Consider the following 17,719-nt stretch of genomic DNA (forward strand, 5'->3'; position numbering starts at 1 on the left):
TAAGTTTTCTTTATATTGTTCATACATCAACACAATTTCTAGGTTCTTTTTCATCCCTTCAAGCATCACAAAACTACTCAAAGTTCAAAATACTATTTTTCCACATTTAAGCCCACAGGATGCATTTGTGAGATCACTACCAATGAACACAACAACAAATTAGTATCATTTATCTCTGGTATCTGGTGTTCACAAGCTCTATTAGCAACAGGCAGTATTAAAATGACAATGGAGTAATCAAGAGACCTAGATCTATAAAGCACATCAGCACCAGAGTGGTGTGCTGCAACTCAGAAACTTCTGCCTATGCCCAAGTAAGTTTGCATCAGTAACGCTTTTCCAGTATGCAGGAACTTTGCATCTACACATGCCCATAAGCAGCACTGGAAACACATTGTGTCTCAGCACGTTTGGGTTGTACAAAGTAATGAACTCTGCAACCAAATTCCCTAAAGGAGCTGGTCCTGTAAAGCATGCTTAGACCATACCTAAAATAGTGCATATGACAGCAGCATTCACTTTCACTCAAAAATGTAGCAGGCCAAGAAGTTAACAGTAGTCATTCTTATTATTATATAAAAGCCCTATGGGAACATCCAAAATCAGGGCAATATTCAAAGGCTACAGTGAGGATTTGCTGCGACCTTCCTATTAGGCCTGGAGAGGCACAGATTACTGAATTCTTAAGGCCAGAGACAGAACAATTTGCCCTTGTAAACCAGTGGTTAGCAAGGGGAAAATTGGTTCTTGGTACAAGCTCGCTGTTATATGAAGTATGTGATCAACTGTTAAATCCTGGAGAAGGCTTCTACCCACATCTCTCTATAGATCTGGTCCTAAATGTCTCCACAGATTTACAGTTTCTATGGGGTAAAAAAAAACCTGAGCTTAATTTTTCTCTATCTAATGGGAAAATGCACATTGTGCCATAGCCTGAAACATGCGATACAACTTTAAAATCACTCTAACTAACTATAATTCTAGGGGATTCACGTTCTAGGGACCTTATTTGGCAGAATTTGCATGTAAGCCAGAAGCAACTGAGGGTGGCACAAATATAAGATGATAAAGCATATTTTAGAGTCATTTAAACACATTCTTTCCTGAAAGCAACTAGTTCTGAAGTCCTGTCAGACTGTACCCCCAAACGAAACAATCAGTTTTCCATAACCAGGGCATAAGATAATGCAGATATTTTCAGATGTCATTTTGCAGAGATCTAACCAGAGGGTAAACAGATGAGGAGAGACAACTGAACTGTCACCTGCATGGTCAAGAAGAAAAGCATCTTTCTCTGAAGTTTTCAGAATGCTAAAAGTGACCATCTGTGAAGCTTTCAAAAATGGCTGTTTCAGCCTCCTCCATCTGACTCCGCTATCACTTAACTGTTTTATGTCTCTGTGTTGTGAAATCTATTAATAAACTGAATGAACATGAGGACCTGACAATCATTTCTATAAACCACCTACATCTCAGCTAGAGGAACATTCCAAAGTTAATTTGTTGGGTGAGAAGTTGGAGGATGTGGAAACAGAAACACACTATTCAAAACAGTGAAATTATTTACCTTAATTTTTTTATTGCATGAAATTCCACCAGCTTCTGAACACTGATTTACTGTATTTGAAAGGCTTCAATAGTATCTTTATGAGAAGACCAAGAACCAGAACACTTTCTCTGGGTAAAGCACTTGCGGCTGTGTCAGTGACACTAGATAATGGTCCATGGTGGAACACACAAAAACAGAAAAGTACTGTTTGTTCGTGGTAGCTCCACCCCAAAAAGCCCAGCTTGGCTCCTCCCCAGAAGGTCCCACTTTGGCTCCTCCCCAGAAAAGTCCCAACCCTCGGACACCTTTCTAGATATCGCTGGCCACTTCTTCCGACGTAGGCTGGCCCCCTACATCAGAATGTGTGTGCATTTTCGCTAGCGTAAAGGCCCGAGCCTCGGGCAATGCAGGGAGGCAGAACCTCATATCATCCAGGTCAACGCTGCTTCTGCGGGGACGCCTGCTGGGGTTGAGCCTGCCACCTCACACTGCGATGATGTTTCTTGGAGCTGGTTTCCTCATCATCATTACATGGTCTTTGGGGTCGGTAAGATAACCAAGTATCAGAAATATCCTTTACTGTATGTTTTGTTAACTCTATATTTTCCCTGTATTAATAAACTAGTTATGATTCTTTATTGTGTTGTGTTTCTCTCAACACAGAATCCTCGAACTCTGAACAGCGTCTTTATCAAACCAGAGCAGTCTTATCTGACTGAACTTCTTCAGTCCCTAAAGCAATATCGGATGCAGTACTGACTTCAGAAAGGCTGGAAAATCTGCAAGGTCTAGTAATAAAATAAGAGCATTTAAGAAGGGCATTCAGAGTTAAGCAAGCCCAAAGCCTTCCATGATTCCACCAACTTCTATAACTAGCTCCATGGGAGAAATGACCAGAATATTCCAGTGTTTTCTATCATTACACTGAACATTTTAAATATATATATATATATATGTATATCTCTCTTACCTTTGCAGTTAGCTCCTCTGCTGTTACATTTGGTTCGTATGGAATGGGTTCTCCAATAAATGTGCGAAGCTTGACTGGAAACCCACCGTACACAGGAACTATTGGCAATCTAATACGTTCATACAGTGACCTAAATATTTCTAATGTGAAAAAATGTAGGGGAAAGCAGGAGAAGGAAAAGGGAGGGAGGTGGGGAGGAAAGAGAAAAAGAAAAGGAGAGATTATTTGGTAATGTTTATTTTCCCCCAATATGTCTTAAAACTGAAACTGGCTTGTCAAGTAATCCAGCCCTGACTCAGATTCTCAAACAACATGTCATCTCAAGTGCTATTTCCTAAAAGCTGTGTTAATGCTAACATCAGGCATGTTTCCACCCTAACCTAGTGAGAAATCTCTCCTTCAAAGAGCAGCTGCAAAGGAAGGAGAAAAATCTTGTAGCTGCGTCTCTGGAGAGTAAGGGAATGCTAGATAATACAGGTGAAAGTTCAGCTAAATTTACAGGTTAGCATAAGAAACCAGTATTGGAAGACTGTTCTCTTTAGTCCCATTGAGGTCTAGAGGATCAGAAATAATTTTATCTGACTAAAGGCCAGCCATGTTAAAACACTGAACTGCTCTTTCAGATCACACATTCCTCGCAGTGAAACAATAGAAAAAGGGAGAAAAAGGTATTTTGATCAGCTCTAAGACGACACATCTTCCCCACATGCCACTTTCTAAGCATCTAGCCCAAATGCACCCAGACCAGATTGCTTGCAGAATGGGTGCTAATATTCTTTCTCTTGTTTGGGATGATTCTCCTGAACACAGCAATAATTAATTGCTGTTTATTCTTGTAAAACCTGATGAATATGTGAATTATTCTGCACACTTACATCTGATGGCTTGGCTTTCTCCATGTAATATGTAGCTTTTAATTACAAGGGTAGAGAAGCAAGTGTTTTACCATGCATTCCTCTGATGAAGATGATAATGCCATACTCAAGGCAGAACTTGCGACATGGAGGAGACTGTTCAGACCCTTTCTGTTAGATAGCAAGTTGGAGATTATAGAACAAAAGGGGGTTTAACACTAGAAGATCAGCAGAGATGTGGGCATTTAATCATCCCAGAGGTGGACCCTTCAGATATATACCCTTCTATTCATCTGCTGGCTGGAAGTCTCATATTGATGAGGAAAGACAGCAAGCAAATGCATGGTTTTGTAAGGAACGACAGGTCTAGTGCTAAATAGTAAACCAACTACAAATTAAGTATGTTTAAACCACTCGAAGTACAGGCAGATGCGTAAGCACAGAGCTTTAGGAGAACATTTAAAGCCATTATGTGTCAGTTGCAAACCCCTGTTTGTTTTGTTTCTTAACAGACAGCAGAAAACCTAGAGTTGGTCTAGCAGATATAAGCAGAGAAAAAAGTTCTCAAAATCTATTTGCCATTTTTCAGCTCATTTTTCCTTACTTCTGCTGCTTCTCTGAAGGCAAAAAAGTTATATGGAGAGTAACTTAGGTGAGGCAATACGACATATAATGCGGATATTAAATCCTGAATATGTCTGAACTCAACTGGAGAGCAAACCTCCATAAACAAAGCCATGTCAAATCTCAAATTTATATGGGGATAATTTCTACAGAGAAAGGCTACACACATATGGAAAAATAAACTACAAAAAAATAGAAAATATCTTACTTATTCCTCCTAATGTCCTAACGCCTTCTCGAACATTTTGTGTAAACATAGGAATGATGGGCTAGGAGGGAAAAAAAATAAGTAAGAATTTAATGAAGATAGCACTACCTAAAAAACTTCTACCTCACTTAAACCCAATAAGCAAATTAACTTTAGAAGTGTTTCTCAGACAAGGACATAGAGAGAGCAAATCAAGTATTCTTATTCTGCTGTAACCTTCTGCTATGTGGTTTCAAGCTAGAGAATACCATGAGATTTCAGTGAGTTATTGTTTCAGCATGTCCATTTTCTCAAAGCAGTCCAGGATTTCAGAACCAGGCCTCCCTCATCTAGCAGTGTTTGCACAGTTGTGATTTAAGTGGTTAAACCTCTAACCTAATTACACTCAAAATGAAGAATTCACAGGACTGGGATGCTAAACTTGTCTGATTCATTTCTGTTATGCTGATTGTGTTGCTTCACACATGCTGTGTCATATTCAATACATGTCCATGATTTATTTCTGCTGATAAATATTTGGAATTGTGTTGAATATTTCAAGTTTTTGTTGGTGTTTCTGAACTTGCAAACAGCTGTCAAGATTTACAAGAACCAGGAGGGGATCGACTACTACATGAAGTTTTTAGTATCATTTTATAGTATGCATTCATTGTACGTAGCATCATCAGAAATACAGAACTTTATATGGAGATGAGCTAGTAAATGAAACTTTTCACACAGGTATTAAGTTTTTCGGGGGGGGGGGGGGGGGGGTGGTACAGGAGAGGAAGTCTGTAAATAATTCAGTGCAAATATAGAGAATAAAAAGAACTGCAGTTGCCTAAACTGAATGGTAACAAACTTCTTCATTCTAGCACCACCTTATTTGGAACACCTTTTGACATAAAGGTAGAGATTCTTTTTATGTACTAAGTTGGCTTATGTGACAAAAATTCTGTCAAACAAATTACTGAAATGAGACAACTTCAAGAAGTTTAAGATCCCAGTTTTAGACACACTTTTATTTCCATAAGGAGTTATGCTCCTGATTAAAGTGAGTTAAAAGCTTATCTTTAATCTAAATAAAGCTATGTTCCCCACTTTCAGCCTGCCTCCACACTATTCCTATTCTACTGCATCTCTCAGGGCTTTTTTGGGGGGGATGAAGCTGCAACACCTTTGTGAGTGCATAAAGGGAACTGAACACACATTCAATAAAATAAATATAACTAGTACAACCATAGCTGAATCCCAAGTATGGTCTTCCATATGCTATTACAATACATCAGTAAAATCTAAATCTGTTGAAAATATCCTGTTTAAACAGTGCTATTTTCCTCCTGAGAAGTGATACACACCTAAAATTGGGTCTTAAAAGTCTCCAATTTCTGTATAAAATTGAGAGATTTAACTAGTCTCTCTTTGACAGTACCTAAATATAAATCTCTTGGTGTGAGACTTACTTTCTAATTTAGGTATATGCAGACCTACAGACATATGCACACAAGTATAAATATAGAATGAGGGGGACTCTGTAATCTTATTAAAATAGTTACAATTCAAATATATCATACACTTACGTGCCTTTCACAGTTGGTCCTATATGATTAATCATCTGCCTGAGACCAAGCACAATGCTATATATTTGAACTGGGGAGACAGTTCACACTAGTGAACAGCATCTCCTGCTGTTGCTGTTTGTCCTAGACATCCCTTACTACCATAAAATGTCAATACAGTAAGTACATAGTGCCAATGATTCCAAATTGTGCTGGGTCACAGTATATACTTCAATGATAGGGGAAACAGAAATACTAATGTACAGTTGCTTCCCAAACCACTGTCAGGGGTTGAGCTATCAGAATCCTGACTACGTACGTGTAAAAACAGCACATGCTTGTAATGTAGAAACCACCCTGGATTTCATCTCTCATTCTTTTAAACTCTGGATTTCCTGACGTTATTCTTAGCTAACTCCAAAGCCTTCTTATTGAAAGCAACAAAACCAGTCTTGAAATCTTGTTATGAAAGCAAGCAGCCCATATTCATGCTGAACGTAACACCAAATATATGTCAATCAAAACAGCTTTCCCTGGAAGAAAGTGTTAATGAGAACACTCTTTGCTTCTCTTCTGTGACTTGTCCATACTTACCACTTTTGCATCGATGGCCACCTGAGCAAAGCCCTTCCGATGACCCCAAATAATAGTATACATTTCATCACTAAAGAGTGCTTCCCGAACTCCACCTGGGGCAATGGCTATCAGAGAGCCCTTCTTCAGAGCATTGACACATTCTTCTTTTGGTCCATGCATAACTCCATGTACATCAAGTAATATTTTAAAACCTGTAGGTTAAATAATATTACTTCAGAAAATGTTCATTCATAGTACCAGCGAGTAGATTCCCAGCATAGAACACAATGGCTAAAACTTACTTGTCTAATAACCTGTAACCCCAAATCAAAATGTTTCTAGAGGGACTGAAGCATTAAGTTCTCCTTATAAATTCTGGTCTAAAAAACTGAAGATTTAGGAGTTTCAGTGGCTTTTTGTCACAGTAAATTCAGGTGCTATCTCACAATCAGGGCTAAACTGGACAAAAATGGCAAGCACTCTGTGACATTTTTCATGGGTCCCTTCAAAGGAATTAAGTCAGCTCCAGCACACTAGGTCCTGACTCTTTGCCCAAGCTCTAGTTTTCAAACATAGCACAGTCCTAATAAAGTGCAGCAGGAGAAAATACCAGCAAATCTTGGTGGGTTTTGTTCTATTAATTTTGGCAAACAAAGAGCAGTCTGTGCACAAGAAGGACAGTAACAAAGAAAATGCAGCATTCTCTATGTTACAAATTGCTGCAGGAAGTAACTCCCTGGTTCAGTCAGTGAGTATGGCCTTTCCCATGAAGAGGCATCTGGCAAGCCTGGATTAGGTTTATCCATTTTAGGATAAGACTTTTCGTTTTCTTAAGCTTTTAACTGTAAAGTTACATAAACTTCTCATATAATTTTGCATTTCAAATGCCATATTCACCCTACTCTTCCAAGAAATAGCAGAACATGAAAAATTTGCTTGCAAGCATCAAATGGGCACATACCTGATCGACTAGTCTAATGTGAAACAATAAAACTAGCATAAACCTCTGTTTGCAGGAAATCAGTCATGTTCACTTGCTTTAAAATCATACAGTTTCATGTTCACTTGCTTTTAAATCATACAGTATTTATGAGTACTGCATACCAAAATGTGAACTTTAGATGACTGAGCAGTATGGGAAATACATGAAAGGATGCTAATTTTACTAAGTACCAAGAAGTCAAAAATTAATTTTGTTCCACAGTCCAACCTGGACTCTGCCCTTTGCCCTAGTATATTCTTCTATTTTCAACAATATTGTGTCTGCGTCAATGTTTGAAAACCCTCTGAAGAGTACCCGGTAATACTTTCAACACTTATCTCACTATGTGCACTATAGACAATTCTCTTACTTGTTACAGTGACTGTAACATAAGGGGCCATCAGCTCCTTGGAAACAAGATGACAAGGATGTCATTGTTTTCCTGTGGTTGACCTTTAGGATTACAAGGAGGTACATTTAGACCACTGAATCCAACCTTCCACAATTGTAGGTAACCACACATGCAAAACATCCAGTCCACAAGACACTTTGCAACACCTTGTGTATGCAGCAGGCAAGAAGCCACATCTCCTTTTCTCTGCAACGTTACAGGAGGGGAACTGTCCTTTTATTGCTATGGAAATGCCTGATAGCAGGCAATCTTTTAAAGAGGGCTATGGGCCTTGCCGGCTCATGCATGCCTTAGGAGGCACAGCAACATTTTACAAACACACTCCAGTTAATTGCAGCTAATTTAGGACAGCAGCACCCAATGCAGCAGATGCAATAAGACTGCCTACTGGCAGTTGGATACTGCCATGGATCTGAAATTCGTAAGTATCATTAAATCATCTAATCCAAGTGTGCTCAACAGCCTACAGACTCCCCAAACTCACTCCCCACACCACCACCCCATTTCTCCTGCAGTGACCATAATAAACTTCCAGTTAATTAAAACATCTTCTGAAAATGCATCCAATTTATTCTGAAGACTTAATCAAGATCAGGCAGTCTTAGTACTAGGATAAAATTATGGCAGTCTTTCTGGTTTGATTCACAAGAGAAGTGGCATCTATCTGAGTTGCCAGTCATAGATTACTGTGTGGATTTTGAAACACTATCCAGAACACTGTCTGGACTCTTTGGGCTTGTCTTCCATTAATAGCCCTAATTTATTCTCAGAACCAGAGAATTATTTGGTTAGAAAGGACCTCTGAAGGCAATATAGTCCAACCTCCCACTCAAAGCGGGTCCAACTAGATCAGGCTGTTCAGAGCCTCACCCATTGGAGTTTTGAAAGTCTCCAGGGATGGAGATACCCCAACTTGTCAGGCAAACTGTTCAGGTGTCTGATCACCCTCATGGTAAAATACCTTTCCACACATCTAATCACACATCTGATTTCCTGTGTTGCAATTTGTCTCTGCTGCTTCTCGTTCTATTGCAATGCACCTTTGAGAAGAGTCTGACTCCCTCTTTTCTGTAGCTTCCGTTAGGTCGCTGAAGACTGCAATATATTCCCCCACCCTGATCTCATACAGACCAAACAAATCCAGTTCTCTCAGCCTCTCCTCATACACTGTATACTCCAGCACCCCATCAGCCACTGAACATGCTCTATTGTGTCAATGTGTGTCTTGTACTGGGGAGTCCAAAACTGGACATCACATTGCAAGATCCTGTCCACTTGAGTGCCAATGTCCTTTCCTGCAAAGCCACCCTTTTTCCCACGGTATTGTCACATGTGATGTGCACCTGGCATGAAGCAATCTTCACAACTGTATGTGCTGAACTTTGTGAAGTTTCTGCCAGTTCATTTCTGTGAAGGCACTCTGAACACCAGCTCTAACCCCCAGTCTATCGACTACTCCCTCACTTTGGTATCATTGGTGAACTTCCTATAAGCACACTCCAGCCCCTCACCCAGGTGTGCAGTAAAAGCATTAAGTAGCATTGGTTCCAGCATAAATTCCTGAGGAAGACCTGTAGAAACCAGCTGTTAGCTGGACATTGTACAGCTGAAGCCAGTTCTTCAAGACCAGTCATTTAGCCAGATGTCTCTGCAATGCTACTAAACGATATTTGGGAGATTCGTAAGTGTACTCACACTTAGAACCTTATTTTAAAGCAGAAATTGAGAAAAACAAAAAAATAATCTCCCATTTGATAAACAACTGTATATAAATATTAATATATATAATATGGAGCCAGATATAAATTACAAAATAGGCTACATTAGTCAGCTGCATGCCAAAGATTTGATAATCAACTGACAAATCCTAGCCTCTGGCAAATGCAGTTGTAGAGGCAAAGTCATGCTGTTATCAGTATGGAAAAGTCAGTTTTCAGGGATTAAAGCTGAAATAAAACTATGCTGACAAAAGGACATCTTTGTTTCCACTAAAAGCATCAGTGCACTACAGAACACTCTTGTAAAGTTTTAGTCACAAATTTAAATTGGGAAAAGAACTGGGTACTCCGGGATTGCACATACACAAAAAACAACCCCCTCATGTAATTCATTTCATCAATCAGCAGTGTTTTTCACTAGGCCAAAAATCTGGTTCTAAACACGTTTTTCAATTTCTTCATGCTTTGCCTCATGTTTTACACAAACTTGCTGGACACTTCTACAGCTTTCCTCCAAAAAAAGATTCTACTTGGAAGAGTCTTCTCCTGGGCAGGTTCTACTGCCAATCATACTCAACTGGGTGGGTACAAAAATACATCGTCCCTCCAGACTATTACTGTCAACTTTAAGACACTGCTTCCAAGCAGTTTGCTTCTTAATCAGGTAACACCGCTCATTCTGCCTATATTAATAAAAAAAAAGAAGCATCTTACTTGGATCCTTGCTACCAATTAATACAGAGACAATTGTTTCTCTTATCATCTGCTTCTCTTTGTTTCTAAACACCCTACAGCTGTTGGAAGGTGTTGTTCAGCTAGAAGTATGACCCATCCTTGCATGGGCCAGTCTCCTAAACTCATTCTTGTTTGTACAGAGCATGTTAGAGACAGCTGTACTCCAACATTTTAACTAAATTTGTCTGAATGTCTGTTGAGAGCTGTGTTCCTGTGGTACAATTTTTATTGATTACACCATTAAAAAGAAAAATTTAAAAAAATTAAAAGTTCTCAAATTGATTGTTTAGAATGAAGCATGTTACCTGGTAATCTAAAGACGAAATGATCAGCTACTACGTGGCAGTATCTCTTCTTTTGTATAAGAAGTCTAGCCATGAAATAGACACAATCAGCAGGAGTAGCTCCATGATAAAACACAATAAGTCCTGGACCTTCAGGAATATTTTCAGCACCGTGAAGTTCATAACCTGTTAGAAGTTAAAGGCATAACAGATGTCAAAGTCTGATACAATTGCGTCCAAAAGAAACTAACGGCATGTTGGTAAACTGAAATCAATAGCTATTGAGAAGTAGTAACAGCAAAGCAACCTCTAAAAACTCAAGAAGTGACTTGCAGTATTTACTAAGTTGCTTTCACAGGAGATACAGGTTTAATTTAAAGCAGAAGAGACATATTTAAAGAAAGAAGAACAAAAGGATAAAAAAAACTCTGAAAACAAACCACCCAGTCTCACTCTCTTGAAGTATATATTTTTTCCTTATTTTTTCAGTTCACTGTCTTCAAGGCTGCAGAGTCCTCCAATCATTCAAGAGAAATCACAATCAGGATTGGATAGGAGACACAAAACAACTATTTCAAGTTATTATTTACCTTTCAAAGCTCATTGCCACCAGTAACTATTTAAGAAGATGTGACCTGACAACATCCATTTATATGTCTCCTTTTATTCCAGCGTATGAAGATTATCTTTGTTATTTCTCTCAGAGTTATACTTGCTCCAGTTTTCCATCACTAAGTACTAAAAGCTGTTTGGGGTTTTACATGCTTAATTGAAATATACATAAACACAGACAAGTTTCTTACTGAACTTACATCTCTAATTAAGTTAACAGTGCAGAATATATTCAGTTAACACAAAATATCAGAATGCATCAGTATAGAACATTCAGTTAATGTCAAGCAGTACTGTTACAGTATGTTGTGTTTTTTTTAAAGAAATAATAAAAACCAAATAAAAAACCCCAAACCCTGTCACTTCTTCCAAAGTTAGTAAAGTCTGCAATTCCCAATCCAGTGAATTATTTTTAGTCCTATAGGTACTTTTGGCTCTTCTCCTTCTATTTTTCTTTCTATACCTGTGGAGCTGCAACATATTGCAAGCATAGTGAACCAAGTGATCACCGACTGTGCTCCATGACAGCTGGTCATAACCAGAATGATACCTATATCTAGCATTTACATAATATATATGAAGTTACATGCATCACATACCACTTTGGTGCTTGGAGCTTTTGGGGGTTGGGGTTGTTTTGTTTAGGGTCTTTTTTTTCCCAGTGCTGTGAGATTTCAGGAGAAAAAGTTCTTCCTATCATCTATTGATTAATCAAGTGGGAGAAAAAATAATCACAAAATATTTTACTCTTTAGCAAGAGAAGTGCATAGAGAACATGGAAGCAGCTGGCAGGGCAGAAAAAAGTCACAACTGTCAATGAGGAACTGGATAAGAATCTTTTCTGCACAAATAAAAAGTCAGACCTTATAAAAAGTTACTAAGGATGAAAAGAGACAAGGCCTTAAAAAAATCATTTTCTTATGAAAAAAGTAAATAGCTTTTTATTGTGAAGTGAGCATTTTAAGCTCTTTGATGTAGCTGTTGATTTTGATCTAGTGTACTTTCCTAGATTTGAAAGTTACATCTTAGTCTTACAAAGCCTATCTGATACAGCCGCTGCACCATCTGGTTATCAATGCCTTGAAAACCCACTTCCCTTTGACTAGAGAACAAATAGAGATGATTTTCAAGGAGGATTTGTTCTTTATGTAAATTGCTCTTAAACATCTCTTTCTCCTTTAGCTGTGTCTAGCTGAATGGCTCTGAAAGAGGCTTATGATTTCCTTCGAAAGAAAAGCCAAATCATTTATTAAGCCTGTCTTTATAAAGAAATAATAGTAGAAGGACAAGGAACAGAGCCCTCAGTTTTGACATTGTAATAGAGAAAGTAGTTGGACAAAAATACATAGAAAGAAAATAAAAAAGTAGGGTTCTGTAACAGGCTCTAAAGTTAATTTGAAGCAGCAACTAGTGAGGGAACTAAGTTCTCCATTTAGCCATCATCTGGCATTACATGTAAAAGGCCGGTTAAGCGCAATTAAATAACACTAACATCCTGACATACCAGCTATTAGAGAACTGGCATTTAACTTTGAGTGTTTATATACTGACTCTGAAATAATATAGTAAATTGATCTAATTTTTAACATAGACATTTCAGGTCCTCCACAAATGAGGAAATTCAGTAGTTATAAAAAAACAATAAATACACAATTCAAAAAATGCCTATATATTCAACTGGATGAATGCTCCCATTTTGCAGCAGCAAAGGAATAAATGCATAAGACAAAAAATTTTACATCCAAAAAAGTCTCAGTGGCTTTTATTTCTCCCAAGCACCACTGGTGTTCATTGGTAAAATGGGAAATATTATTGGCCTGAATTTTAAATTTCATGCAACAGCTGCACAATCAGATATATACCGATAATCCTGAAAGGTAAGCCAGGAATAAGAGCTTCAGTGGTTTTTAATCAAACATCAGATCTCACCTACCATGCCATATTCTTCCATGTCCATCCCATAGGGTAGCCAACATTTGTTTTGCACCATCCCAGAAATCATTGGAATACGCTTCCTTTAGTTCATTCTTCCTTTTATAAATATGAAGAAGGAGAATGGAAGTGTAGAAGAGGATGACAAGAACTCCTGGTAGTAGAAAAACTGCTACAAGTGGAAAAAGCACCCATGAAAGGTAGACTGCATAACTCAGATAATCTTCAATATGCTCCACGCCAGTCCATTCTCGCAGAATGTAAGTCAGGCAGGTTAAGTAGGACATAGGCATCGGCCCTGCAGCACAGGATTCATTTCCACCTATCATCTCCTGTGAAATTAAAAAAAAAAAAAAGTAAAGTAATAAATCCTAAAAAAAGGCAGACCTGCCTATTCTGCTTTAGCATACAAAAAACCTCTCTAATGCATTTTATTCATGTACCATTTACCCCACATCCCAGCAGCACCTATTAGAAACATAGTGGTTCACACAGCAAAACTTTTACTTGACTTTTTTTAATCTTTTTCTTTCGCGTGGTGGAAATGCTGACAATTCTAGTTGAGAAAGACAGTGCAATTGCTTAATCTCAGGATAAGATTTTATCTCCTTAAAAATGTTCAACTGATGCAGATCCAGAACACTTAATACTGTTACCAACAATTGACATCGTTCTACGTAATACACGGTACATTCAAAACCTTTTCCCAAGCACTTATTACAAGAGGGAATGGCACAATTTCAAATCCAGTGCTATAATACCTGCTGAATACTTCCACTAACCACATGCATGTGACAATTCAGGAAGAAGATCGTCTTAAATAAGCAAATCTCACTCCTGGACAGAACTTTACTTGTACCTGGAAATTTACAGATAGTGAAACACCAAGTTCAATGCACAACACAGGCAGCGGAAAGGACAAAGAAAACAAATACAAAAGTCCTTTAAAAGTTTTAACTGCTCTGGCTTTACTGTACCTATCTTTCCTCTCCAGTGCCAGCTCCTAAGAATTTTCAGGGCTAGACCTCTCTAGGCTGGAATTTCAGGTCTTCTGTAATTCCAGAGCAACATTTTTTTCTTAGCTTAGTAAAATTTAGAGGAAAACTTGCTATTCACTTCATCTTACAAACATGAGACAACTTGTATGCTTGGGTACTTTAGCTACAGTTCTAGTACACTGTAAATGATACCTTGTGGGAAAAAATTATCCTAATCTAGACTAAAGGTTTGGTCAAGACTTGAAGTAACTACTAGTCAACACTGAGAACAAAAACATGTTGAAACTATAATGGAGGCTTGTAGACAGAAATGGATTAAGAACAGGAATTTCTGAAAGAATCTAAGCTCAGAGTTTTTGCGTGGTTTTTTTTTTTTTATTAAAACGTTTGGTTTTTTTTTAATTAAAATGTGACTTAGAGCATGTATGACTGCAGAGTTCCCATGTCAAGATAGACGTATGTCTATCACTCCTTTAGTGTTGCTTTTTTCTTGCAAGCAGTACGTGACTGAAATTCAGAAGGTAACTAATACTACCAGAACTCTAATGACAACACAAAAAAGACAAAGCAGATCAGTTTTACTCCACATTTGCTATGAGATGTTGAAACATGTGCTACAGCAGAACTCATCTCACTTTTTTCCCGGTCTCAATTTTTCCTCCAATCCTGACAGAGCAAGGATGCTCCTTTTCCTTCTGTTTTGAAATCAGCCTGTACCCACATTGCCCAAGTTAAGCCCTACTGACAAGAAAGCTGATCGTGTGACAAGGACTTTGCTCCCACGATCCATGCCTGTTCCACTAATTCAGGCTTGCAACATTTCACTCCTCAGCATGTTCCTGAAGACAATGTGAGAAGAAGCTCATTTATCCTCAGTGATGTATAAGCATGTAGCATTAGTGACAAGCACTTCACTGATTTCATGTACATGTGTTTGGGGGTGTGAATTAGGGGGGAAAGGACAGGAAAAACTGAGCATGTGGGAGAGCAAGAGAAAGCCCTTTCTCACTGCGGTCACCAGAGCCAAACTCCAGAACCTGTCAAGCAGCAAACACCCACAGCAAATATAAGAAACACAAGTTGTGATATCAAGCAGGATTTAAGAGTAGCATTCAACACTACAATATTTATCAGATTGTTATGCCTGGACTTCTCCAGCAGTTCCACCTACTAGCTAGAAAACAATACAGATCATGGATTATGGCACAAACTTTTCAAAACTCAGAGGTGATTATATAGCTTTAAAGATTACAGTTATACTCTCCCATCTATTATCCTTTTGCTTATGGCTTTCTCCAGAACAAAATCCTCATCAAGTAAATTTAACATCCTGTCCACACATGTCAGCCTTGCAAAATGCAACTTGTCCTTTTGCCTGCAATGTTAGATGCAATACCTCAAATGCCATCATCACTGTTTGCAAATTGCATATTTATGCACTAACCTGTAACAGAAATTAAGATCTGACCTCCTCTTTGCTGTCAGCCACAGAGCTAACATCTAAAGTGCTGCCTTCTCTTAGGAACAGTCAACTCCATTCTGAACAATGTTGTTTCGTCATCTTGAAGGGAATCATAGAATAATTTCTATTATAAAGATTCACTGGACAGCACTTGTCCAACCTTTAGCTAACTAAGGAGTCAGATCAGGTTGCTCAGGGCAGTGTCCAGCCCAGTTTGTAGTATCTGCATGCATGGATATTCCACCGCTTCCCTGGACCCCCAATCCCCAATCAAGCACAAGTGTCTGATCACCCTCATGGTGAAAATGTTTTTCCTTATCCTGGTTATAATTCCCCTTACTGCAATTTGTGTCAGTTGTCTCATGTCCCTTTACTGAGAAAGGTCTAACTCCCCCCCCCACACACATAACCACTCATTAAGAGGCACAGTAAGATCCCCTTTAAGCCTTCTTCTTCAGGCTAAACACAAAGCTATCTCACCCTCTCCACAGACACCATGTGCTTGAGACTCTAACAGAGCTGGTGGCCCTCCTCTGCACCGCTTCCAGTTTTTCAGCATTTCTTGTATTGTGGGGGTCCAAACTTGACTTGTAGTCCTAAATGTGCTGAAGAGGGTTATAAATACTTCCTCGATCTAATGGCTGTAGCCTTGCTAGCATAGCCCAAAATGTAGGTAGCCAACCTCACTTATATTTGACTTACCGTCCACCAGATAAAGGCCTTCTTCATGCCTTTATCTCTTGTAATTTTGCTCCCTCTGCAACAGGTCCAGCATTTGTTTTGATCACCCATTGTACAGCCACAAAAATATATCTAAGTGATGTACGTGACTGCCACACTGAACACACTAACAAAGATAACAGCAGTGAAGAAGGGAAAACAGATTCTGTCTCCATGATCCAAAAAAGCACAGCATGCTCCATATTAAGTAAAGGTCCAACATAGTTCATATATGCCACTTTCATGGTTTAAGCCCAGCTGGTAACTCAGAACCATGCAGCCACTTCGCTCTCTCCCCACCTTTTTTTCTCCCCTGCTCCTGGAGGGATGGGGAAGAGAATCAAAAGAATGCAAATCTCACAGGTTGAGATAAGAACAGTCCAGTAACTAAGGTATAACACAAACCCACTACTGCTACCACCAATAATAATGATAAGGGAAATAACAAGGGAACATAGAACCAAAAAGGGAAGGAAAGGAAAAAACCCTATAAAAACAACAGGACAATATAATTGCTCACCACTGACTGATACTCAGTGATCTGGACCTTCCAGGAAACTGCCCCCAGTTTTATATACTGGACATGACATGCTGTGGTATGGAATACCCCTTTGGCTAGTTTGGGTCAGGTGTCCTGTCTCTGCTCCCTCTCGTCTTTCCATGCCCCTCCTCATTGGCAGAGCATGAGACTGAGAAGTCCTTGATCGGGGTAAGCATTACTTAGCAACAACTAAAACATCGGTGTATTATCAGCACTGTTCTCAGGCTAAAGTTGAAAACACAGCACTGCATCAGCTACTAAGAAGGAGAAAAATAACCATTACAGCTGAACGCAGGACAACTACTAACAGATATTGTCATTTTGGTCTGTTCCAAATTTACAGCTGCCCAGAGCAGATAAAGGAGTGAGATAAAGCAGCACAGTCTTCTAGAAACACCACCATGTCAACCTGATTAGGACCTCATCTAAGCAAAGAGAGACTATCCTGCCCTATTTGTCAGAGGTTTTCTGACATCAGTCACTGTCCAGATCTAAAAACTTCAATGGGGTGCAGTACTACTAAGTCTCACCATTAGCTGACTTACAGGCAGAATCCCTCTGTAATACGAGCATATCCTTAAAAAACGTATTTTAACTGACATCACTAACACATTTCCCGTTGTGTAGCTCAAAGTAAAAACTTTTAAGTTCAAACTTTCCAATAGAAAATCTTACATACAGTTTCACAGATGAAAAAGATGCAATTTGTCATCTGACTAATGATGGTGCACACTGACTTACACTTATGGTTAAGGCTTTACACTGTCTGTGAAGCGGAAACAAGGCTAAAATATAATTCCTTTCACTGACTTCTAGCATGCGACCGGGGAAAATCCTTAACTAAACTACGGTAATCTGCAGCTGTAGTGCACAGACACTGGGTTAAACTGAGACCCTACTGATCATGCTACAAGCAGCAATTACAGAAAGCAACATATACTGCTGTAAATTCTTCACTATGAGGGTGGTGAGGCACTGGAACAGGTTGCCCATCCCTGGCAGCC

General features: G+C 38.9%; 1 protein-coding gene across 6 annotated transcripts in view; it reads right to left on the reverse strand.

Moving 5' to 3' along the window:
- Nucleotides 1–17,719, reverse strand: part of TMEM68 (transmembrane protein 68) — a 40,851-nt gene that overhangs the window by 1,470 nt on the left and 21,662 nt on the right. For 4 of the 6 annotated variants that reach the window (XM_057397804.1, XM_057397801.1, XM_057397802.1 and 1 more), the window contains 5 exons: nt 12,996–13,326; nt 10,472–10,636; nt 6,338–6,531; nt 4,206–4,266; nt 2,520–2,659 (listed from right to left, as the gene is read on the reverse strand). In XM_057397804.1, the coding sequence (XP_057253787.1) occupies nt 2,520–2,659; nt 4,206–4,266; nt 6,338–6,531; nt 10,472–10,636; nt 12,996–13,326 (891 nt within the window). Of the gene's footprint in view, nt 1–2,519; nt 2,660–4,205; nt 4,267–6,337; nt 6,532–10,471; nt 10,637–12,995; nt 13,327–15,436; nt 15,808–17,719 lie in introns of those variants that run through there. The other 2 variants (XM_057397807.1, XM_057397805.1) reach the window with 2 other exon arrangements.

Source organism: Pezoporus wallicus, unplaced genomic scaffold, assembly GCF_028554395.1.
Source record: "Pezoporus wallicus isolate ANWC-B61680 ecotype Strahan unplaced genomic scaffold, APGP_CSIRO_Pwel_v1 contig_227, whole genome shotgun sequence".
Lineage (NCBI taxonomy): Eukaryota > Metazoa > Chordata > Aves > Psittaciformes > Psittacidae > Pezoporus > Pezoporus wallicus.